General features: G+C 37.0%; 1 protein-coding gene across 3 annotated transcripts in view; it reads right to left on the bottom strand.

Moving 5' to 3' along the window:
• The window catches only part of WDR25 (WD repeat domain 25), a 60,903-nt gene extending 33,592 nt beyond the window's left edge, over nucleotides 1-27,311 (bottom strand). For 2 of the 3 annotated variants that reach the window (XM_021401031.1, XM_021401032.1), the window contains exons 1-2: nucleotides 26,279-27,311; nucleotides 23,178-23,935 (exon numbers count right to left, since the gene is read on the bottom strand). In XM_021401031.1, the coding sequence (XP_021256706.1) occupies nucleotides 23,178-23,935; nucleotides 26,279-26,369 (849 nt within the window). In that variant the 5' untranslated portion in view covers nucleotides 26,370-27,311. The remainder of the gene's footprint in view (nucleotides 1-23,177; nucleotides 23,936-26,278) is intronic. The other variant, XM_021401033.1, reaches the window with a different exon arrangement.

The following is a 27,418-nucleotide window of genomic DNA, read 5'->3' as shown; positions in this document are numbered from 1 at the left end:
AAATGCACTCATCACTGACTAGACTAAGGGTATTCTCCACTTTTCTCATTGAGCTCAATAATCTGGATGAACAGTGCCACTGCTTATATTCAACATAATTATTTGTACTTAATGGAAGATAGAAGAAGCAGAGTCTGTTTTGATAGGACAAGGGAAAACGGTTTCAAACTAAAAGAGGGCAGATTTAGATTGGTGGTTTTTTTGGTTTTTTTTTTTTTTGTTTGTTTTTTTTCAGTATGGATAGTGAGGCACTGGCACAGGTTACCCAGAGAGGTGGTAGATGCTCCATCCCCGGAGACACTCAAAGTCAAGATGGACAGGACTCTGAGCAATCTGACCGAGTTGTAGGTGTCCCTGTTCATTGCAGGGGAGATGACCTTTACAAGCCACTTCCAACTTAAACAGTTCAGTGATTCTATAACACCTAGAAACCCTTAAATGCCTAAGCTACAGAAGCATGGACAATATAAGCATAAAGAAGCTTTTGGGCCAAGGGAATGGCACATGGTGATTTATGTGCAAAACCTTATGTGCAAAATCTGCAACCTTCATTCACATCTTTATGAGAAGTCATTTACATTATAGGCATTTACCATCTTCTGAGATACTGCTCACATATCTGAATTTTTTTGCCTCCATATTGAAATTCTATATCAGAAGGCGGAAAAATTGAGGTCCATGATGGACAATGACAACTACAAAACATCTTGTATTTTTGTTGCACATTCCAGTCACTTTCCTATAAGTTGCACTAGAAATGGGAGATTCCAGAGACAGTGTTATCTCAGCCCTTCTGAGCAGACAACAGAAGAAGTTGTTACATTATTCTAAGAATTTAGTCATGACATACAAAGCATGCCCATGAAATACATTTCTAATTAGTTTTAATCTTCCATCCCACAGAAACTTGGCAGCTCTTTCTTCAAGGAAGATTCTATAACCATTGACTGCTAAGCTTCATTTCAGTAGTTTTGCCATTAGCAGGAAAATAAAAAATTAATAAAAAGTATACTATAAGATGCCGGTATTTTGTAAAATCAATTTAAGAAATTACTAATAGACGAAGATAAAACATTGACATTTTCAGCTGGCAAGGGAACAGACAAAAGAATTAAGTAGAATTCTATTACAAAAAATAAAAAAATCACAACCAAAACCCCAAACTGCTATGAATCTCATCACATACAACATGGGAATGTTCTTGGACATTACACTTTATCTGAGCTTGTTTGTTGGTCATTTACTCTTGGAAATATAGCTAATGATTGCATACTGCCACAAATAACCTTCAGCACAAGGAAAATCTGACCAACCAATTGAAAACACAAATCAATTTAAAATATACCAACTGGCTAAGGCTTTGCCACTAGGCATAATTAATACAGCTTCCATGGGAGTCTTTGCAAGTCATAACCAAACAGAGCTCTTAAGGGAGATGTAAAGGAAAAAAAAAAAAAAAAAAGAGTAATGGTAAGAGACTGAATAAGATTGATCTCAATGTTACATAGATATTTACTCTAATTTGCAAATTAAATTTTACATTTTCACTGTACCAAAAAAATAAAGCATAACATTATTCGCTGTATTTTTGCCAGGATGAACTAATTTAACCTGGAAATAATGCTTTGTTCAATCCTTTTGGTTTATAAATGGAAAAGTAAAGAAAGAAGTAAAGAGAGCATTGCCATGAATGAATTCCTATTTCCTGGATATTATTTGTGCCTGGAATTACAAAAAGATAGATAAGATGGGAAGCCAGGTTAAGATATCACTTCTGTTTGGTGGTCTGCAATATTCTTTATTAATCATTAATCATGAAGTTTCTGAACAAACAAGCTCAATTCACCAACTTGTCACAGCCTTTTCATAGGTAGTCCTTCGCTTGAGGTTTTTTTGATAGCACACACGCAATTCTTGTTGGAGTAAAATGCTGCTAAACACAAATAACACACATAAAGATGTTGCAATGAGAAAGATGGGAACAGAAATAACATATTTAAACTCTTAACTAAAGTAAAAGAAAGTGTCATAATACTACTCAAATTGAACTTTCCAAATAGAATTAGAATCATAGAATATCCCAAACTGGAAGAGACCCACAAAGAAAATAGAGTCCAACTCTTGGCTCCAAACAGGACTATCTAAAAAGCAAATTATGTGTGTGAGAGAGTTGTCCAAATGCTTCTTGACCTCCAGCAGGCTTGGTGCCCACTGCTCTAGGGAACCTATTCCATTTTTTTCATTACTATTATTTTTTAATAAAGGTTGTTTCCTCAAAAGTAACAGGCTTCACACAGTAAAGATGGGAACCCAAATAAAACTGTCAAAGTATGAACAAGCTCAGGATGACAACTTGGCCTAACAGGTCTTTTATTTGGCAACAAAGTTAAAAGTTTCAGAATTACTCAATACCAGCAATATGCGAGTGCTTTACGACACAGCAACCCGTAGCAAAATTTTATTTCTATTACGGCATAACTGTAGACGTGACTTGATCTGAAGTCACTACAGATTTAGCAAACTATTTCCATTCAACACCTGGGGCTTCACAAAAATAACAAAGCTGAATAGGCACTTTCTTTCAGGCTGTTTTCATAGAATAAAACAAGCACTAGATATTAAATCTCCTTCACAAAGCTTATTTTCAGAGTCACACATACACAAGAAATAAGAAGTGCATCATTAGAAGTGTTTTTCTTCCTAACTGGAAGCCAAATCAATTTAATGCACAAGTAAATGTCATTAAGTAATATAGATAAGTTTTTATGAAAGCAAGTTACTACTTACTATTGCTCAGACTACTTTATTATTGCTGGGAGACAAAACATTTAAGTATGGAAGATAAGCTATGTACAACAGCAACATCTAACACTTCCTTTATTTGACAGAATGATAACATATAGCATTTGTTATATTCAAGAAACCAATGAAAAAAATAAGGAGACCTTAACTTGTATTGCTACAGTCCATTATGGAATGCAATTATGAGAAGGTAAAACTATTTTGATGCAAGTCCTCAGAGATGCCATTAAGGTGCCATTAAAACACCATTATAATGGTGTTGCTTAAACAGCAAAACAACTTCATTACGAGTCAAACGATCATTTTAAACAGAACAACACAAAACAGGCCAACTAAAAACAGACAGACTAACTATCAGTTCTCACCATAACACGTATTCTAAGTCCAAATAACTACGTCACCCTCACTTTGGGTCTTCTATTTGCAATTTTAAAGCTTGTTAATCTTCACTTGCTTAGGCAAGAATTAAGCTGCAAGTGGTCTGATGTCCAAGCTAGCATTCACAAGAGTTGTTAGTGCTAACGGAAGCTGATTAAGAGGGTTGTTAAACTAAACAGCAAGCCTCCCAGTAGGATCAAATATCTGGATTTTAATCTTTAAATATTATTCTATCTACTGCAACTTACTCTTCTAACTGAAGTATTAACAACACAGATCATTTCTCATTAAGAAATTAACAGTTTTATACATACATTGCATAAATGTACCATTAAGAAAAACCGGTATATTTACATCTACATGATGAGCATTTGGATGGGAAAAATATTGTAGGATGACTATTGCATTCATTAAGCACATACTGATTTATTCACCTTCAGGCACTGGAGATGCTTCTCTGCTTAGACTAGAGATTCTTTTCTTCACATCAGAAAGACCATTTCCCTCAAAACTGGAAGGTAAGTTTGGGTTATTTCAGCTGCACTTCCACAGCTAATCATGTAGTTACTATGATATAGCTCTGCCAGAGCGAGGCAGATGCTGAATGGCTTTGGAGATGGGAGAACTGCAAGACAGAGCACAGGCCTGCTGTGACACTACAGGGATACACGATGTCCACAGAGCAGCAGCATCAGAACAGTAACCAGCCAGTTTCTTACTGAATGCAACTTTAAAACTGTATACTGTTAGAGAATACGCAGAAATCAAACATCTCTTTTCTTTGAATATTTATGAAAAAAATTAAAAACTAACGCCTAAGTGGTTTTCAGTCTGCTTCCAAAACTGAAAGACTCCCCTGGGAAGGACACAATATGCAGCTACCTTAAGCCAACTTAGTATTCTTAGAACTTGGTATTCTTAATTACTTCTTACGGATTCTTTAGGAGCAATCTGTGTTCCCAAGGGTCCAGCAATCACAGGCTGAAACCATTACTACTACCTACTGAATGGTACTTTTACAGTATCATCACATTATTGAAATACAATTGCTGCTGTGCAAGGTTTGACCTATCATTTGCTATAGAAGTACTTAAGGTTTGAACCTCTTACTCAAAATAAATGAAAAATGACCAATTTCAAAAACAGTTGATTTTTCAACACAGATAACCGCAGCCTGAGGCAGAGCAGAGTGTGACTTGGAACCAGTGCATTTTGTCTGAGAAAATTTATTCCACACCTCATGGAAGTAAAAAAGAGTGGTGGGAAAAACTAGCTTAGCTGTTGGTAATATGGACCAGAATTTAACTAATTTGTTGGTTAGAACTTATCATTCTGTTCAAAACAATCATTGTGCAGTTGTAACATTTCTATTAGTAACATTTTGTTACAAGATTAAAAGCTGAGAGGAAATGGACGTTTATTTTCATTACTCTTCTGTATTTTTTCTACATCGCTGAGATCTTCACAATTCTAGCTTCCTTCCTTGAAGCCAAAACATTATTAACAGGATTCTCCTGAAACCATTTTCCTTCCCCTGCTTTTTTTTAAATGAGACTGCTCATTTAAAAACTTTGGGGAAATTACAGCAAAAGACTTTCAAAAAAAAAAAAACAGATTCCTTCTGCACAAGCACATATTTGTGCTTTATATCACACATATTTTAAAAGACATAGCAGAAGACTACATCTGTTTGCAGCATAAATTCTTGATGTAAGGAGACAGATCTCTGAATAGCGGACAATTCTTTTGAAGTATTTCAGCAGGCAGCTAGACTTTAGGACTGTGCAAGTTCTCCCATTTCCTCTCTGCTCTTCAAAAGGAGAGATACCTCTGCTGAAATTGTACTGGAAGCAGAAACATTCTTCCCCGTCTCCCTTTCAAGACTAGTGAAAATGTTTTGTCCTTAGCTGGGATGAGACCCCTCTGAGCACAGCCCCATGGCTGCGAGCCCTGTAGGAGGTCAGCCATGCAGCAAACACCTGTGCACTGAGATGCCAACTCCTCAGACCCAGTTCATCAACCCTGTTCTTACACAGCTCCATTGCTGGTTTCAGTCCAAACTATGTAGTACCAAGTGAAGTCAAGTGAGCTGATCGCCTTACATAGCACTTGCTCTTCTCTCCAAAAGGCAGCGAAGTCACTACCTTTGAGAGTTACATGAATAAAGAGACACTTGGAACTGCAAAAAGTTGAACATACATCAAGGTGTAAGACCCACGCTGATGTGGATTTGAAGATATTTGATTTCAGCTATATATTTTCATAGACATTTGAATAGTTAAGAAAGCACTAAAAAGGGCAATTGGTTTTGATAGCTTACTTAAAACAATACAGGATTTATTAAAATACTGAAGAATACACCTGCAACTGATTTGTCTACATGACAAAGGTCTCTGGGTACAGAGTTGGGTTTCTTCTCTCTCCTCGAACAACTTTATTACCACCTAACACCTTCACTTTGCAGTGGGACATCACTTGGACGCGTGTGCTTCCTAGGTAAATTAAAGAGTCTGACAACGCATGGCACTAAGCTGCTTTCCAGGCTCCTTGTTAATGCCCATCTTATAAAGATCAAAACAAGACTCAACTCTCTCTACAGCAGCAATTCCTACTCAGGTAATTCATCACTGAATGGCTGAAAACAGACTTTGTTCAGAAGAAAGTCTGTAAAAATGCTGTTAGATCCTAAAGCTGGAGAGCATTACAGGATGAATAACACTGAGATCCAAGGCATTATGTTATAGATGTTTGCATTTACCGGTCACTCACAAGAAGCACCTCCAGCGTAACAAGGCATAGGTGCCCTAAAGACCTTAGGATTTCTCAGAGTTTAGATTTGGCTTCCAGGATATTCAGTGTCTGCTTTAAGATCTGCTGACTTGAAGCTGTTTGCACCGCAGATGGAAATGGCTGTCTTCCAGAACTTACATTTTCTTTAATGTATGCAACGGTGCACATGAGGTATTCCCTCAACATATTCCCATCATTTAGGTGCAGCAGAGACATTACAGAGTGGGACTGTCACCTTTTCCCCCAAACACACACCACTCCACTCAGTTTTCCTCACCCAATGCAGGCATCACCACAACTACAGCCTGGCCCACCAGTCCATGTTGCAGGTCCTGGTGTGTACCAGGAACCCCTCTGTGCCTGAAAGGAGTCTCATCTCACACACTAGCCTCCCTCATGCCACAGACTTGACTACCACATTTCTCTCAAGCATTCTGAGGTCTCTGCACTTTTTCCTGCAGTTCACATTCATGTGTATCCACACTGAAGAGAAGGGCACAGTTTTGACTTGTTCCTCTAGTTCACAAAGCTCAGACCAGCTATACAATCTCTCAGGTTAACTTAGACTCAACTAACCCACAGTAACTTTAGCACAAACGTGCATCATCAGCCGTACTTTTTAAGCCTGTTCTCTTTTCAAATGAAGTGATTACAGGCCCTCCTCTTCTCCAAGCCATTTGCACAACATCAACACAAATCATTAGTGTTGTTTTATTTTTTTTTTTTGAGGAAATTCAAGTATCTACATATTAGCATCTTTACACAAAACAGAACTGATTAGCTTTTGTTATTTCTCCTTTGCATATGCAGGCAATCCATTAGGCAGAAAGGGGCCCAGTACTCATATTTGCCATCTTCTGTGATGCGGCATATGGTTAATACTCCTCTTTGCAATGTAGTCTCATTACTAAAAAATCAGTTACCCTGTCTTATGGTGCTTTTGTACAAGATTTAATCTCTCCTCCTAAAACCTGAAGAGTAACATGTTACACAGTCAACCTAGCAGAAAACTATTGACAACGATCTCATGAAGGCCTTTATCCCAAAGAGCATTGGCAGATGATTAGCAGGTCTAATGTACATCTAGTCAGGAGAGCTGACTTTGCATGTTCACATACATTACTAAAGCAACATAGCCAACCAATGCAGCTACACCCACAGCCACCCGACCACCCAGAGTGCTCCATTCTTGGCACTGCAGTAACAAACACTTGAGAAACACAACCTTACATCAAAGAGAATTTGGTTTTTGTTGCATACAAAAAGCTTGGAGACTGTTACTTCACTATGAGATGCATTTCACAATATTTACATGTACAGTAGAATTACAGAATGTTTTAAAAATTGATAGTGAATGCAAATATTTTAAGTCTGGTTTGAAAATTCTAGCAGTATTACATGCTTCTGCTTATTCACAGAGTTTATGGATATCAGTGACCAGTTTTGAACATATTTTTCATCAGTACCCAATTCTTATTTCAGTACATAAATAGTACATAAAGACACTGAGGCCCTGGAGCATGTCTAAAGCAGGGCAACGAAGCTGTGAAGGATCTGGAGCACAAGTCTTATGGTGAGCAGCTGGAAGAAATGGGATTGTTCAGTCTGGAAAAGAGGAGGCTTCGGGGAGACTTCATTGCTCTCTACAACTGCTTGAAAGGAGGCTGTGGTCATGGGGGAGTCTGTCTCTGCTCTCAAGTAACAGCAATAAGACGAGAGGGAATGGCCTCAAGTCACACCAGGGGAGGTTCAAGTTGGATATTAGAAAAAATTTCTTCTCAGAAAGAGTGGCTATGCATTGGCACAGGCTGCCCTGGGAGGTCATGGAGTCACTGTTCCTGGAGGTGCTCAAGAACCATGGAGACGCGGCACTGAGGGACATGGTCAGTGGGCACAATGGGATGGCTTGAGGGTTGGACTATATGATCTTAGAGGTGTTTTCTAAACTTAATAATTCTATACATGACAATATAATAAAATGTAATGAAATAAACGATGATATTGTCAGCTGCTGTATATTGGGATTCTGTGGGACTTGGGTTGTTGTTTTTTGGGGGATTTTTCTGTACTTAGTTACCCAAGAACAGATTTATCACCAGCCAATAAAAAGCAAAGAATCCCTCATGTATAAATGGAGGAAAAATAAGCAGGTATCTGCAGTTATCTAACTCCAACTGCATAAAGCATACATAATTGGTTCAATTAATCTTCATGACTGCTTTTAAAATTTAGCATCTTCTCTTGCTGTTTTGGAATTATCTTTCAATTGATGCCTAATATTTCAAGCATCTGCTTTGCTCATTGTAAATGAATTAAAAACTTAATAATAAAGCATTTCATGTACTTTTGTGTAAAGCAAGTTATACATTATTGTCAGGATTTCAAGGGATTCCTCATTCACACAAGAAAAACTGAAGACTGCAGGCAAAGACAATATCCAGTTTGTAAGTATAAGACTAAATTACAATCAAGATTTTCTTATTAAACTCTATAAAAATATTTTATATGCATAAATGCACATGTATACACACAAATGCACATGTAAAGTGTGCAGCTGCAAACAAGAACAATATTGTTGAAAAAAGATTTATTTCAGAAGGGGGAACACTTTAAAGGGAATCCCTTCACTTTTCAATTAAATTTCTACATGAAAGGCAGAAAAGAAAGATGGAAGAGGGAAGCCAAAAACTAGAACATAGAGAGGATTTTCTAGGATCTAAGAAGGTTTTTTTGGCTGTAGAGTAAGCTGCCTTGGATTGTATAATGTTCTTTGCCAAGAAAAGCCGTTCTTACAGAGAATGACACATTGAGAACTATGCTGGTATTATCATAAACCATATTTCTTCAGTTGGAGATGTCAACATACCTTTGTAACACTTCATAATGGATTGCTACAGTCAGTCTGTTTTACTATTGCTTCTCTCCTCTTACTCTAAGAGTTAGACTGCTTGCTTTAAAAAAAGAAATGAGAGAGATCACACACTATGGCTCATGTGTTAAACACATTGTCCAGATATAGCAGAGCAAAGGGAATGGGATAACTGACTCTCCATGCAGCAGTATTAGACATAAAAAGAACGGAGGGGCTAAGCAACAGTAATACTAAGAATGAAAACTTTCTTGTACTACTAAATCTTTAGAAGTAAAGCACATTTTTCACAGTGGGTAAGACATTCCAGAAACGTAAGTACTACCTTGAGTAATTATTGTTAATTAACTAGCAATGAGGCACTATTTCCAAGTGTGACATTTAAAGCACATAATGTGATTGTGAATATGCACAAAGATAATTAAGTTCATCTGCTTCAAGTCCTTGATTTCAGCACATCTGAAAACACCTTTTAAACTATCATTAGGTATGTAATCAAGTATTTTGTTGCTCAGGAAAATTGGATACCTTTGCTTAGCTGCTAATATAGGGATACATGTTCAAACACAAATACGTGGCTTTGTTAAGAAACTTCCCTTCAGGCAAAAGCTGAGAAAAACACTAATTTTGATTGTTTTCTCTGAAGAGACAGTTAAAGCTAAGCTTCTCACACCATCAGATGAAAATGAAAATAAAGATTACTGAGCTCCCGTAATTGTACACAGACATAAGACTGATGAGTGTGATAACTGTTTGAAAACATTCCTCATGAAGCGAGGAGTACAATACTGTGCATACTAAGAATACTATCCACATTAATTGTATACTTTTATCTTGTTTGCAGCTGAGTCAAGGTTATTAGGAAAAGATAAATTACACCAAATTACAAGGATGAAATACGATGTATAGCACAAGGAAAGCTAACATCAGATAGTGCACTGACATTATGCTGTTGGGGAAAAAAGTCATAACCATTACCATCTTTGAAGACAGAAGGAGGCTTTGAGCATCAGCATTGATCCTGGCCTTGATCAACATTCTTGGAATAAATAAAAACTGAAAACAGGAAAAAAACTGACCCCAAAAACAGGGTGTCAAGCAATTAGACATTGACATTTTATCCTTTATTTTTCTACAAGTGAAGAGAGCTGCCTTCCAGCTGGGAAGGAGATTAATGAGTAACATGCTCAAAGATGTAGAAACATTTTGGCAGAATTCTAAAGTGTGATAGATTAAGTTTCATCTGTTGCTCTCAAATTATTTGACATAGAGGATTTTAATCAGTCAAAGTAGCAGTGTGAATAATAGCATGTTTTAAGAAAGCCCTACTGGTCTGCATCTCTCAATCCAGTTTGACTAGCAACCTTGTTCAATAACTGAAAAGTATCCCCTAACAATTCTTAAAATAATAATAGTAATTAAATTTTCTTAAAATTATAATAGTAATTAAATTTTCTTAAAATGAAAAACAAGTGTTTATACCCAACTTGGCATTGGAGAACAGTTACCTACCCTCCCTGATACCTCTTTCTTTAAGCTGTAAACGGACGAAGAAAAAAAAATATGTTTGTAAACCCTCTGGGCATGAACAACTGTGAGAATTATGACCATGTTGCCACACAAGTTCAGATAGAAGTGACCATCAGCCAAAGTATTAAACCAAAACTTCAGTTCTTCAAAGAGAGCTCAATGCACGTTTTAAAGAAAAAGAAAGCACAACATATACAGGCTTATCCAAAAAAAAGAAATACAGTGGAGGAGTAAGACTTAGAATACAGAGGGGCAAGAAAAATCCATGCTATATAAGAACACAGAGAAACGCTGCTGAAATTTGGAAAGTTTCATGTGAACCACTTCTGTTCCCATATAACATGGTCAACAGAATAAAACGGGCAGCAGGAGGTTATGTCATGCTGACATTACAAATAAATGGCTAGCCTAAAGCAAGTCAAGTTAGCCAAGCAGGCGTTAACTGAAGGCCAACTGCTATGTTACATGTCCTTCAAGCTACTGCAGTTTTAGACCCCCTCAGAGAAGGTGGGCATTGCTTTTTAGAATGATATAGCTAGGCATTGTACAATATGAAAAACAGGACATATTTTAGCAGAGGGGTAAGCCATTTACAGCAGAACATACAAATCCCTACCCACAACTGTACACCACATACACTAAACTTCTGAGAAAGAAAAAATAAATCACTTCAGATAAATTACCTCCTTTATATTCAGTATTAGGTATATTTGGGGTGACACGGTTAAAGCAGAGCAATTTGCTGCACATAATTCAAGTAATTCAAGGGAAAATAATACATAATGACAAGAAGCTATTATAAATTACTTCAAAACACAACATTTTATATTGTTCTACTAATATAGAGGAAGAGTAACATGGCATGAATTTGGCAGTTTCTCATCAACTCCACAGTGTAATTTCAGTACGTTAAGAATGATATGAATACATTCAAAATACCTAAAAGCATAGTCACAGTAGTGGTCACTAGCAGTTAATATTTGTGCCCAAAAACACTTAAGCAATCAATATCTTGCCAGTAGGCAAAGGAGAATGTCAGGAGAAGAGCAGATGTATTACAACTCCCCAGGAGATGATTAGCTAAATTACTATAGCCATTTATTAAATAATCTGATTTTCTCTTCACCTCTATATATCATGTTCATTAGCATCGATCACTTCCAAGTCTCATATGCTTACGCTCTATTAAAAGTGAAGATTCCTCTTAAGTGTTAAAACACCTCAATTTCATTCTTACAGCACTTCAAACGGCAAGTTGTACATTATCGTAAGCCTCCTCAATCCCTACAGGGTAATTAAGGACTAGATAGATACATTCAGAGACTTACCCACACCCTGCAGATTTTGAACATCCATTACTAGAGCAAGAATGGATGTTCTATTCAGATAATAAGTACAGTTTCAGCAGCTACACTCCCAGCTTCTGAAGCACTACATATCTATATGCTGTTAACCTATGAGCTATTTCTGAAAATAAGAGGGAGAAAACTGACATTGACCAACTTTTTACAGGGAGTTGTTTGTTTGGTTTTTGTTTCTACATTAAGCTTCAGTTAAACAGTAACTATCAAATTCAAAACACATCTATTTAGACTGTACTCATATATCAACATATTGTTTTTAAATACAACATTGTGAATCACCAAAGGCCATCCATATGCTTTACAGCTTTATATATACATATATAGAGAGAGACATAATCAAATAACCACGGACACGGTCAATAAAACAAAAAAAGCACAACACGACAAACTAAAAGAAGCAATTTCAGCTGTCTCATCCTTGCACATTATTCACTGGAAGAGCATAATGCAGCAGGAACAACAGCTCTGGACAAGCTCTGCCAAACCTAACTATCAGATCACTGGCAGCTCTTCTACAGCACAGTGCTGCCAGATGCACTGTAAGCATGCACTCTATTAACAGTTTTTCTACAATAGCGAAAAGTAACACATTGCTACAACAGTTCTGCAAATAATGGTAGAATTGTACTTGAGTACAAATCTCTAACTGCAAGAAATAACTTCATCTGAATTTATTAACAAATTCTGTCTCATCCCCAGTATTAACTGATTGGCTCTCTTCTTTTAAGAAGCAGTTATGGCATCCTTATTGCTCACAATGATTTGAAGTAACATCCAAATATAAGGGACAGTATACAGTTAATGATTGAAAACAGTCATCTGAAAGTCTGGACTCTAACGAGTCTTCCATTCATATATCAGCTGGCTTGGCAAGTAACGATTTTTGTATAACTATTCATTTCTCCAGTAACATAAATTGTTTATTATTTCCAAGGCCACTGAGAACACTAGTAACTAGAAGGAAAAAAAAAAAAAAAAAAACACGAAAAACATTGTGCTACAGAAAGCATAGACAGGATTCTTAGCCCACTGAAACCAGGGACAAAATCTAGTCTTAAACATAAGCAGAATAAAGTATTTAATTTCAAAAATAAGTTCTTAATTCTGTAAAGCAGCTATGAATTTCACTGGCAGTAAGGACATTCATAGCCTGTTATATTTCAATATTAACACAATAAGACTGAAATTCCTAAATTATTTAAATGTTTTGCACCTTAAAGTATATTGCTGGCTTTAACAAAGAAAACCAACTATCTCACCTCCTCAGTATATAAAAATTTCCATTTCAACAAAGCAGAGAGAGAGCACAGGGTCTTGTTCCACCATTGCAGCACTACACTATCCTCTCTAGCACTTGAAGAAGTGTGTGATGTTCAAACATGTGACACCTGGTGAAGGTGCATTTCTCAGCTGTAACCTCAGAGAGAAAGCCAGTTGCTATGAATAACAAGTCCTGCTTACAGTCAGATTTACTAAAAGCATGTGGAAAGGGTTAAATGAGATGCGTGCACAACTGATTCCTTTTGTAAGTAACTACACAAAAGCCTTACAGCCAATGAAGCTGGTACCACAAGCACAGAGTTAGGGTAGGAAGCAGGCAGAAGCTCCAGTAAGAAAAAGAGGAAACACATGTCAGTGAAAGGCAAGGAACATTGTCAAGAACTAGTGAGAAGACATCAAGGTTTGGCTAGGAAGACTGGCAGTCACAAAAAGAAAGTAAACAATAAAGAAAGCAAGGAAACAAGTCACTGGAAATGTAGGAAAGCATAATGCACACTGCCCAGTTGCACTGATGCCTCTCTAAAGTAATTCATACCCTGCACTGACATTAGCCACTTATTTCACCTTGCAGATATGAAAACACAAAATTTACACTTCTTAAATTCAAATGCTGACACAAAGCTATTAGAAATACAAGAAAGGAAGTTTTAAGTGGCTCTTTCAAAGGGCCTTTTTGAATACGGTATTTGAGAAAATTAAGCTGTAGGACTATAACATCCTTATAGCTTCACCTGTTTATAGTTTGTAGTTACAAATTGTTTTTTTTTTTCCCCGAGCAGCCCTTGTACAGTTATAGATATAGCATATTTAGAATCTGCAGTAATCAGTCACCAACACCAATGACTGCAAGTCTGTAGCACCCCATTTTTCCAACACCAAACTAAAGGTTTCCATTGATGAAGAGATCACATCCTCACATGACAAAAGTTAAATTCCTGCTGCTAATTAAAATGTTCAGGATGACAATAATTAACATAGAGAGGAAATATTAATCTGGAAGAAGGCACCAAGCCTAAAGAATAGGATGAATTAGAGAAATCTTACTTTATACAGCAAGGTGCAACGCAGCTGGTACACATTTAACATACAATTGGATGCAGTCTTTACTATCTGTGAGGCGACAGTGGTCACCTCCACAGGTGTAGATTTTTACATGCATGGCTATCGTTCATCACTGGCAAAAATGCATAGCTAATATAGCTAAAAGTGATTACTATGTTGAAAAATATCATTTTGTAGCTGAGAATTTGGACTATCAAATAGTGTTACTGTACTCTTGCGTTGTAGTTTCCATGGAAATAAATATGAGGCATTACTTTCAGGGCAACCTATGTAGATATGTCATAAAAGACAAATCCACAGTTGGGTTTACATGTTAAAAAAATAAAATAAAATAATTGCACAGCATGTATGTACTTGAAGACGAATCAAAGATTCCCATAATACCCACAAAATGCATTTTTCCTTGCAGGTGGAGGATTACTGTTACTGGAATGGAAGATGGTAAGTCACTAGTTCCATGCCAGTGAAGCAAGTTCTTCAGAGAATAAAGTTTTTATTGTATTTCTTTTCCCTTTAATTTAAAGGGAATCTGTAACTCTTTCTTTATAGCAAAAATATAAAACAACGTCATTAAAGTTCTATCAGGCTTCTTCTAAAGATTAAAAGTCAACAACCTTTGGTACATTTACCAATATTACGATCTAAAAATGCACATGCTAAAAATAAAGTCTGCTTTAAAAAAAAGCAAGGACACAAACATACTGAAAGTAATAGAATCTTCTGGCAAATTGTTTCTACTTCTAATGCTGGATAAATCCAACACAATCTCTCTGCAGAACCTGAAAAAGTAGAGCAAAGTTCTCAAAGATTTGTTTCCTTGACAACATTGACAGACCAAGAGAGGTAAGGGATACATACCATAAGATGTCTTGTACTTTTGTTAGCAGATTTTTTTAAAATATATATATAGCAGTATGTAAGATGCAGCTATAAAGATAGACTTCTAGAAAAGAAGCAAGTTTACACTGGTGTTATTTATATTTTTAAACAGCACACACATTTGGAATTTCTCAACTGGTGACAAAACTGATACTCCCACAATGTATTAAAGTAACCGGAGAACACAGCACTGTTCTAGCTCCGTTCTTTCCAAGCTCCAAAAGTCACAACATTTTATTTATTTATTTTTTTTACCAGGAATGAAGAATCTGGATGGGCATAACACCACCATATGCTTCTCCCACCTCAGGCAATGTTCTGCTCCATATAGAAACTGTCCACAGATATCCTACATGTAATTGGAGGGTTTAATTCGTGACATTTTCAGTTAAGCTTCGTTAGGACACTGCTCCATTGACATCTCTGGCACTGACTTTTCCCTCTGCTGAAGGGTTTGCTATGCTGGAGGGATGACAAGTTTGCTTATTAGTCTGCTAAAGGCCACATAAGAGACAGCTTGTGAATATTTGAAAGAGCTCTTAGTACACAGTAAGTACAAAATTCAGCAATTCACAACAGATAGATTTCTAAGAAAAAGTCAGAGAAGCACTTTATATTCTTGATATTTTTTGTAACTAATAATAAAAGTGACCAAAATTCATTCCGTATAACATGAAGAAACAGAATCCTTCCACATAATCATTCAAATATCCAACACTCCATTCACTCCATCTTTTTGGATCTCTGCAGAGAAAAAGGCTGTGAAAGAACAGTGTCACAAGGGCCACACCTACTGTGCTTCTTACCTGTGGTCACTTTGCACCTATGGCTCAATCTCAACCAAACTTCACAGAGGTCTTGGGAGGTCTCTATTCTCCCTCAAGATTTAATCAAACTATGCAGGAGCCCCTGAAGGATGGAAGAGTTAAAGAGAGTCCAAAGGCAGCCAGCCTCAAGATACAGCCAGTCTCCATCAGTTCCACTGTTATCAGAATTTCTTTTTCCTGAACTTGTCAGTAAGTAATTCCCCCTTATTTTGGAAAACACAGGCATATTAGCCATACCATGACATATCTCTCTTCCCCTGCTCCACTTCTCCACAGATATGTCTTCAAAAACTTCAAAGAAATGGAAAAATCTCAATGAGGGATCACTTCCAGCACTGGGTGCTGCTCTAGTATTCCTTACTGAGATCATAACTCAAGAAACATTTCCAAGTGTGAAGTAAAACTGATGCCCTTACAAACAGAAAATCTAACCCAGAAGCTGAGATTCACTGATTTTTTGCTTCTTTTTTTTCTTAATAGTATTTCTCACACAAGTATTAGGATGAATTTCCATCCAGCAGAGCATTGAATTTAATTTGTTTTAACTAAGGAATAAAGAATACAATGGTCTATCAAATAGTGGAGAGATCAGGATGCTGCTATTTATACTCAAAGAAACATACCCCTTTGAAAAATCCTTTGAGGCATGAGAGTGTGTCAACTACGAAGAACATAATAAAAACCATATAAGTCATCTCCAGCTGTGGATTCTGAGAAAGTGAACAAAGGCATTACAAGGATTTCTGTTTCCTTGACAACAGCATTGCTGGAAGCAAGAAAATAATTAAAAAATAAATCTCTGTTAGACGATCTCTAAACGTATCTAGGTATTAACACACCAAAATGTAGAACAAACCCTAATCAAATTTTTGTGATGAAGAGGTCAAAATCCACCACCTTCACGAACTGTTCTTAGCCAACTTGTGTTAATGGCTTTTGCAGAACGGTTGCATAAGAGCTGGCTGTTACCTCCTGACCTGTATTATCATCTTGACAGAAACTCAGACAGGAGCTTTTGTTGATGGTCAAATGCACTCCTTCCTGCACAACGTTCCTTTCACTATAAAATAAGTATTATGGGCAACAACTATATGAAATAATTTTGTTACAAGGAGAGACAATAGACAGAGAAGCACTTTCAGCACTCAATTACTTTACATCTGTACATACAAGTATCAAACAGATGTACATCCATCCTAATAATCAGAGAGCTCAAAATCCCTGAAAAAAAATATACTCATATTTATAAATAGGTGAAGGAACAAGGCACAATTAAGAGAAGTCAGCTTCAATATTTCAGAATAGCCTATTTAGTAGGTTTGTCAACAATAGCATCTTCAACCAGAGAATGATAATGCTTTTTCCACATGCCCCGGTAAGCAGCATAGTCACCAAAATGAGGTTCTTTGCCGCTTCCAAGACAATGAGAAGAACTTCCTGCTATTCTTACAATACAGCATTAGAGGTGCCCAAACACTGAATAAGTCACTTTGAAAGTTTTTCATTTAAAGTAGAACACACAGGCTTCCCAAAATCTCACCTTCTGCATCAGCAACAGTTAAAGGAGCATTGTCAGAGATTTTAAAATGGAATCTAAAAAATAAATGTTGGGAGTACTAGCAGTGCCGTATCTCATACTGCTCAGTGGACAGTTTGAGTCTCGCTCAGCGGAGACAGCTAACTGTGAGCTTGTAGGAAGCAAGTTTGCAGCCCAAATTCAGTCCCACACAAGCAGACACACAAGTAATGGAACAATGTTGCAGAACACTATCTATAACGGCTCCTTCAAATGAATTGCTAGCAGAATGCTTGAAAACAAATGTTAAAACTTGTTACTCTGACACAGAGTAGCAGTAATGTCTAGGAAGGCTCTATTACAGCCATCAACGTTATGGATGAATAGAGGCTATCCTATTCCCCTGCTTTCCGTCCAATGCAGCAGAACCAAGAATAACAAATTCCTCAGATATCTGACTATGCCATCTTTCTCTTGCAGAACACACAACAACAAAAGAATAAAAGGTTTTGAAAATCTAAGAAAAAAAAAAATGTATTTCTTGTACTATTTGACACACTCCAGGAAGCAAAACCCACATATTAGTTTTGACCAGAGTAAGTAATACAACACCCTGGAGCTAACGCCTGGAGACAAAATAGTCTCATAAGACGAGAGAAGTATCTGGCAGAGATCTATTGAGTCAGTTACAAAGATGAACTGCTCTGGGGCTCACAAATCCTCTGACTTTCAAACAAGCATAGGCCAGAGGAGGACTTAAAGGCAGCGTAAATCTTTGTCACGTTCATTTTCTCTTAGCATCTACTTATGCAATCCACCAGAGACTGACCATTTGGCTAGACAGAGCCTTGGTCTCAACCAGAAGTATGTAACATCTCTGAAAAGGCTGACACTGAAACCAATCTTAAAAATTCACTTTCCTTCCATAGGCTCAGCTGTTATTCAGCTAAGCTGGAGTACAACTATGTAAGTGGAGAACAAAAAGCATAAGAAATACTTCCAACGTGTTACAAGTCATCTCATTAAACTTCTAATAGCACAGATTTTGTATGCTAAAGAGTCAAAGTTTTTCTTTCCTTGATCCTGTTCTCTTATGCAATGTGAAAGTACTGAAAATGAAGAAACATTTTGCAGTGAGTACCTGCTGTGATGCCAGTATTTCAAATAGAAAATGAGACACACAATTTAAAGTTCACACAAACATAATTGAATAAAGATGATACCTTTAAAAATTAAAAAAAAAAAAAAGCCATCCACATCATTATTCTTTTTATGAACAATTATTAAAAAAATAAGAGCAGCACCAGTAACTACTGAAAACATTTACTTCTCTGGGGTTCTATTGCAATTATCTGGTTTTCCAAATAAAAGATACTAACAATATGAACACAGTAAAGTGGTAAACATGTCTTTCAAGATACAACTTTTTATCTACCCTGCTACTTAAGACAAATATTCAGTGATAACACATGATCCAGAATTCTATATTCGGGCTTCTAAAGCAGAAACAAGGTCTGATTTTCAGAATGTACTGTAACACTATAAAAATTAGGTACCTTTGATAGCTGTGTTGAGTTTCAAAATCTATACAAAACTTACTAGCCAATATTAAAATCACAATTGCTATTTCTGTGTTTAAATAGACTAAACCAGAAGTGGCAGAAGCATTCTAAAATTCAGTTACAGCAGCTATTGCAACAGAAGGTATAGAGGAAAAAGTGTTATCCCATGAAAACAGATTGGAATCAGTTTAAACTAAGATTGAGATAAACCCATTCAGAAACCTTAAGTAGGTACTTAAACTAGAAATTTAAGCCTCTGAGAATACAGTTAGAATGCAGTAGAGAAGAGCACTGCCACAATAAGAGCTCAAAATAGAACTTTCCCTAATTTCAGTCAGGTTTCCTGCCTCTTTTGCTTGCTACCTATGTTACAAGCACTTAGCTGGCAAATGCTTCCTCTATGCAAGGGGAACTCAAACTTCAAAGAAAATTGAGGGTAAAAGACTATTGCCAAAGTTTAAATTCAAGCTTTTTTTTTTTTTGCTTTTTTTTTTTTAAACTCCCCCTCCTTCAATCCCTACTATTACAAAGTCTTCAAAGTTGGAAGAACTTCGAGTAAGTAATCTACAATACATAAAGCTTCCCACATAAAGTTCTATCTTTCAAGTTCCTGTGAAGCATTCTTACATGGTTTGCAACACATCCATAAAGTTTAAAGGTAATATCTTTCAACACACAATATGGAGGCAAATATTAATTTAATACTAATATTCCATTCCTTAAAAGAATAATTTAGTTACCATCCCTTTCTAAGATGCTGCAGAGCCCCATCTGCTGGTAGAAGTGTTACTCAGGAGTACTACACCCCAGAGCAGATAATTGAATTTTTCCAACAGTACCAGTTGATAACTGATTTGTTTGTTTTTAAATACATCCATACACACACACACACACAAATCCTTAAGAAAAAATACTTTTAATGAAAAACCATAGAAGACTTTAAAAATGTGCATTCCTTCCTAAATACTAAAGAATTTATACAAACTGCCTCAGATTATCTTTCCCAACGCTAGCTTATTTTCTTCAGTCAGCAGAGACTGAAAACATCAACTCAATTTTCACAAAGATTGTAGTATGACTTAAAGTGATTCATAAAGAAGATGGTAAACTGCACACTGGTTAAACAGAGAGAACACAATAAGAAGACTCATCTTCCCCAATTTCAGGTATATTTCAGATATATTCTTGTGTGGTATGGAATGTAAAGCATACAATGATGATTTATTCACAATAGTTTAGATAGGAATAAATGAAGAGAGAGATATCTAATTTAAGATAACTAATTGCAAGTATTTCCTTTTCCTCCATGGCCAAAAAATATATATATATAAATTTTCCAAAAATAGAAATTCTTAGTTTGTGATGAAAAAATTAAGAGGAGAATATTTAATCACAGAAGAACAAAAAAGATCCATAATGGTTTGGCTAAATAAAACTAAAAATGCAACTGGCTGCAGATCTTCTGATTTAATCAAAACTTAACCACGAACACCAGTTTGATCTGCAAGACAGAACTCTCAGCTCTGAGAAATCTCCACTGACATTGGAGCGATATCTTCAAACAATACATATCTTGCTGCATAGATTGAACTGAAGGACTGAATCAAAGATATTTACATAAAAATATTCATTTGCAATTATTCATGATTAATTGAACATACATAGTTTTGTAGCTCTGGATTATACAAAGATTTTAGGCTTCTAACTGTGCTTTGAGTCTAACTGAAATCAGATGCTCAAAGTAAATACTGCAGATATCCTGAATGTCTGTTACCACGAATATTCCCATTAAAAAGAAAGAGGAACAAGCTTCCATTGCCTGGATTTAAACTATAAATTCTAAGCAGGTGTTTTTGGAAGAAAACAGCAAAGGAAAAGCTGAAGGAAAGTACAGGATTGGGAAAAAAAAGAAAAAAAAAAAGGTACAACTACATCTGTTTTCAATTGTTTGTTTTATGCTTACAGCAGTAAATACACAACTCCAGGCAGTGGTAGGGAGCCAAAAAATTCCCAGAAGATAAAATATTGCTGTCGTAGTCCTTAGAGATTTGTGGGCTCATGACCCTAGAAAGTTAGAGAAATTAGCTTCGTAATATCAAGACAATGTTTAATCTAACTGTGCCCTCTACTGGCTTGAATGGTAAAGATGCTACTGCTCATACCACCAGTCTACAATTTCATTAAGAAAAAAAACCACATTAAACAATCATTTCCAGACACTCCCCTACAGACTAGCTTCCAAAATACTGAAATGCGTTTTAATAGGCTTCATATCAGCTACACTGCCACTTTAGTAAAGTTCTACACTCCTATACTCTGAAGCATTGCCAACATTAAAATACTCCATGTACACTGATTTTCCATGGTTCAGGGCACCTAAAACAAATACATTCCTTTGACAACCAGCTTTACTGTTAAAGCCTGCTTCCAACCACGGTTGGTAACACCAACTCTACTTCCTACTTAGAAGAAAATTGACAGGCTATTATTCATATTTTTATATAATTTTACATAGCAATGACAACTGTTTTTTAGATTGCTTTACCAAGTTCAGTACATCCACGATTACCTTCACTCATCATTGAAATGAGGCTCTGGGGCAGTAAACAAACATTAAACAAGTGGTATGACAGTTTAAGACAAAATCAAATTGAGACATACTTAAGTCAACGGAACACACAATTTTGTACAATACAAAAGTACATTGCTGCTTACAAAAAAAAAAAATCACCACTTCTTGTATATCTTAGCATTTTCCTTTTAAGGCTGTTCATCAGACAGCAGACAAGATTTAACTTATTCAGTATTTTAAGCAAGACTTGTCAGAAGAAAAAATACCTTTATTTTTCCTATTTCACCTCTATGAAAAAGATGCACAAAAATGCTCAAAGTATTCAAACTTTGATAATTTAGCAGGTTAAGGTGGCAAAAAGTAAAATTAAGAAAATAGAAGTGAAGCAATTGAGAGGTGGAAGCTTCACTCAAGTTAAAGGATCTATTATTTTCTTTTCTTTGAAAACCAACACTTTTGTATCCATAGAGGAGAAAAAAATTAGAGCTGTGTCTAAGATTCAAGAACACCACTGCTTCAAAGATGTGAGGTCAGCACCTACTTTACATACCCCCATGGCAAAGACAGGGGAAGGAAAAAGAAAGAAAATATATACATATAAAAAGTCAAGCTAAATGAAACTAAATTGTCTACTACGGATAAAACAGCGAATGAGCAAAGAAAACTCAATTTTAGTGATAATTTTGGAGAGAGAAGTGGAAGGAAACAAATTCTAGTATGAAATCAGAATTCAAATTAAATTTTAGAGTTCAATCCTCTCATTTTAGAAATATGCTGATACAAAGGCTGTTCTTCTACCTCTTTACTTACTAAGATTTAAAGCCCCTGAATTTGAGAACAAAGTTTTAGGGAACGGCATAGAGCTGTGACAGGGGAGGGTCAGGTTAGGTGTTAGGAAAAAGTTCCTCATCAGAGAGTGGTGAGCACACACCAGGTTCTGCTGGGGCCATGGTCATGCCCCGAGCTGCCAGAGTTCAAGAAGTGTTTGAACAATGCTCTCAGACCTAGGGTTTGGATTTTGGGTAGTCCTTTGTGGAGCCAGAAGTAGGACTCCTTACAGGTACATTCCAACTCAGGATATACTGTGATTATGAAAGGAAAAGTAAGTCTTACTGTATTGACTAAGTGAACTAAGAATTGAAACCAAAGTTATTAAAGTTAGAAGGAAAATACACTAATTATTGAGTATTTTAAAAATGAAAGAAACTTTGAGTGAAAAGACTCCTTAGATCACAATAGGACACAGATGCATAAGACCCAGGAGAGCACCTGCAGCAGTAGTCACTTACACCTGTCAGAAATTTCCTCAAAATATTATTCCAGCACCAGTAGTCATTTGTTTATTGTCTTAAGGCAGATAGGTCACAGTGCTTATGGCCACTGTGACCTTAAAAAGGAAGAGGTAATGAAAACCTAACATTAACTCAGACTACAAGAAATTACTCAGTAGAAATCCAACTTCTTAAATTAAGATCTAAAACACTGATGTGGCTGATCTAAAAAAAAAAAAACAAAAAAAAACCCACACCATTCTGAAGTGGTTGGACTGATATACAATAATGGATCAAGCTAAGAATTCATAATTGGTCCAGTACTGAAAAGCATCTCCTCTGAATCTGAACACGTTAGAACTGCCAAACACACGGGCAAAGATGCTATTCCCAGAAAATCATTATTTAATACAGTATTTTTAAGCCTGTTGGTACATCCAAAAAGCATCTTGTTTTACACTTGCTTTACATTACCTTTATTGTTTTATCCATAGAAGCCGAGAGAAGCATATGACTTTGTTCTCGTACAGTACACCACTGGATTGCATTAACAGGGCCGTTGTGTTTAGACATATGAAATATTAAGCTTTTTGGAACTTCAGTTAATTTATATCTGGATCCTAAATATGGCTTAATTAATTCAGATATCTTTCTCACTGTCTGCTCTCCTGGTACATCTAGCTTCACATCACAACTGGAGCTCTCGCTTTGATCCAGCTCTCTTTTTTCACAGGCTCTGGAATTTTCTTGACGTAACCTTTTAGGGATATACGGTCTAATTCCTTCTAGGGCAGCTGGATTATCTCTAAGTGTTCTCTTCTGGAAAGCACCGCTTCCAGAGTTTCTTGAAGAGCTCAATGTCTGTTCATAGCTTTTGTTGGGCATACATAATGCAGTAGGACTAGAGTACGCTCTCCTACAATAAGATGTCAAATCACTGTTATTATTCAGTGCATAATGCTCAGGGGGATCTTCGCAAACAATGCTCATGCCAAAATTTTCAGTGTTCTCAGTAAGCTGCGTTTCATATGTAGATTTTGTACCCAAAATACCAGGTGCAAAGTGCTGAGCAGGATTTGCAGAAGAACTCAGAAGGCTTGCTTGTCTGCTACCACCGAGATCTTCAGCCTTTTCAGTTTCTGCCTCAGGGTCTGAATCATCATAAGCAACCAGTGAGGAACTCATTATAGCAGTCTCCAGAAATCTCGTGCTGGAAGTCTCCAAATGACGATCTACAATTAAGAATTGACCATTCAGAACACAACTCGTTATGGATCCTACAGTTTCAATAACTTCAGTTCTTAAAATCCTTAACTGTTTCATTCCTGTTTATTCCTGGAATTTCTTTTTGTATTATAGCACATGTGTACATTCAATTATGCAACATAATGTGCCTCCAAGCACTTTGCATACATTTTTTATACATTGCAGAGATACATTTGTACAAGACAAAACAATGAAAATGAGTATGGAAAGAAAAACAAACTTCCAAAACAAGTACTGCAAATTGCTTTCCCTTTGCTTGCAGTAGCATTCCCTCTGCTTCGCACACAAACAAGAGACTAATGTAATTATGCAGTGTTTTAGGATATTCATTTGTAAGAATATGAATACAAGTACTTTGCAGTGAGAGTGACAACATCTATTTCTTTCAAATCATCTGTGTTGTTACGTGTGAAGGGATTCAATTGGCAACAAAAGTAATATGCAGGCTGCTCCAAAAGTAATGCCTTATTATATTAGTCCACAACATCAGAGGCGGATGTTGGTGGTATGGCAGTAGAGGTTGAACGTTCCCACCAATATTCCATTACATGTTGTTGCCATGCAACAGATGGCAGCAGAGAGGCAGCCTGATACAATGGCATCAGTCATGGAAGGGTGTATGAAGCAAAGGTGTGTCACCGCATTCCTTCGTTCAGATAAAATGGCACTCATTGATGCTTGCTGAATGTTTACGGAGACCAAACAGTGGGTGTGAGCACAGTGAGGCAGTGGGTGATGCGTTTCAGCAGTGGCAACAGTGACAGTGGGTGACCTCCACTAGTGCAGACTTTTACAACATGCAACATGCAGGGCTCTCGTTCATGGCTGGAAAAAATGTGTAGCTAATGGTGGTGGCTATGTTGGAAAAGGGTGTTTTGTAGCTGAGAATTTGTTGTACCACGTAGTGTTATTGTGCCCTTTGTATCTGTTATTTTCCATGGAAATAAATAGGAAGCATTACTTTCGGGGTGACCTATATAAACATATTATTGATTTATTCAGTAGTCCTACAATATAAGGAAGTTTTCCAATAATATTTACCGTAAGTTCCACACAGCCTTTAGTTTTACATAACAAACATACGCCAGAAGTTACACAGAACTCACTGTTTGCTTTTACTTATAGAAAGTAAAAGCATGAATATCTTTGCTTACTGTAGAACAAACTTTGATTCCAAAGTTTCTATGAGAAGAATTCCCACACTGAGATTGCATATGTAACAAGCTGAATAATTTCACACTGTAACAACCTCAAAAAAGCTATTTCCAAAAATTTGAGTGGTGCATGTGGAGCACAGATTTAACTACATTCAAACAATTGACATTTCCACAAAAATAATCTTCCAAACTCTGCTGTTTACAATCAAAAAGTACTGTTATCCTTCAATTCCTAAGATTAATGAAATGGGACATTATCTCTACTTTGTTTTCTTATTCAGATGTTAACACTCATCACGCTGCAACAGTTTAACCTACAACACTTCGCTTTAGGTCAGACAAGAAGCTATTCTCAAAAGCTTCTTGATTACAATGAGAACGCTGATTAAACCTCAGCATCTACATAAGCATTTGCAGAGGTAATTCCACAAATGAGAGTCCTACAAACACTGCTGCAGGAGTAATACACTGGAACTTATAAGAATTACTCATTTAACTTTTCTTTTCGAATTAAAAAAAGAATGCTTTAATTAACCTACAGAATTAACCGCAGGCTATGGCCTGCATTCTGTAACACTTCCAAGCAAAATCCAGAAAACACATTCCTATGAAGGCATGTATATATATATATTTATATAAAATCATCTGATTCTTTTCAAATGATCAAGACGCTTAACAGAAACAGGACACCAACATTTTAGCACATAAAAGCATCGAGATCTCCCTCTAGAGGACGTTCTGTCTTTATCTGAAGTTTATGATAGCTGTAGGTCTCAACAAATAACTGCAAGGGATTTTTTTTTTTTCTTGAGTACTACAACTTCAATTACTAAAACAGGATTTCACTTAAACAATGTCAAGGGCTTTAAAAAAAGTTCCAAAAACAACTCATTCGAAAAGTCAGCTCCATTTGAAACCTTCCATTAAATAAATAGTTACAGTAAGGGACTGTGTTACAGTAAACAGTTACTGTTTGCATTGCAAAGTTGCAAACAGACTCCCACCAGGATTCCTGGTATTTAAAGAGCAAACACAGCAAGAAGCTGACCTCTGCCTGAAAGCTAATAAAAGAAGATATACAAGTAGAGTGGATTAGGCTTTCACTTTATCTTGACGCACAAAACCAAGAAACAATGACAACAAAAAAATCACCATTAAGTTGATGTTCTGAGGCAACTACGGGACAGTTCCTTGTATTTAGAATCACAGAATGGCTTAGGTTGGAAGAAACCTTAAAGCCCATCCAGTCCCAACCCCCCTGCTGGGGGCTCACTGCCCCCAGTCAGCTCAGGCTGCCCAGGGCCCCATCCAACCCGGCCTTGAGCACCTCCAGGGATGGGGCAACCACAGCTCTCTGGGTAGTAGCACCAGAGCCCCACCATCCTCTCAGTGAAAAATTTCTCTCTAACATCTAATCTAAATCTCCCATCTTTTAGTTTAAAATCATTTCCCCTTGCCCTATCACTATCAACCAGTGTAAAAAGTTGATTTCTCTCTTGTTTAAAAGCTCCTTTTAAGCACTGGAAAGCCACAGTGAGGTCTGCCCAGAGCCTTCTCTTCTTCAGACTGAAGAAGCCCAACTCCCTCAACCTTCTTCACAGGAGAGGTGCTCCTCGATAGTATTTCCCAGGTTAAAAGGAGGAAAAAAAAAATAAGAAAGAAATTAAAAAAAAAAAAAACCAGAAAAAAATCCTTTCCTATGGGATACTGGAAAAATTGCCAAACCACATTGGTCACCCAAAATCCATCCCTCACAAATAACACCCGTAAGTCTCAGTACTCTTGTAAAAGCAAGGTATCTCTGTCATTCTAAATCTTCCCGTTCAACTCCCGTTTCTAAAGAAAAAACTTCCTTATGTTGCTCTAAGAAAAATATCACAGCACACAGCATGGATCCACACGTTAGCTAGCTCATTAACTTATCAGCAGTTAATTTACAGCGTGCTGAGCTAACAAGTAAACCGATGCTTCCGCAGAGCTTTCAGTTTTTCTTTAACCATTACCCCACGATCCCGAGCACCGCACGCACACGGCGCTGACCAGTGACCACCCCTTCCCACACGCCTCTAAAAGCCGCGAGCAGCGCCGAGGGCGGCGCAATCAGGGACGCGCGGAGCGCAGCTGCCTGACTCCACTCCCCAGCACCCCCTAAGCTCGCTGCCCCAGCCCACAGCCGCCCCGCACCCGCCGCTACCTGCGAGGCGCCGGAAGTCACTCTGCTGTAATAGTCCCTCTTTAAAATGGCGCCGGGTGGAAACCAGAACCCCGTCCCATCTCCCCCCCCTCTTCGTC

The sequence above is a fragment of the Numida meleagris genome, chromosome 6, assembly GCF_002078875.1.
Source record: "Numida meleagris isolate 19003 breed g44 Domestic line chromosome 6, NumMel1.0, whole genome shotgun sequence".
Lineage (NCBI taxonomy): Eukaryota > Metazoa > Chordata > Aves > Galliformes > Numididae > Numida > Numida meleagris.
Note: the sequence above shows the minus strand (reverse complement) of the source record. Positions and strands in the feature narration are given on the sequence as shown.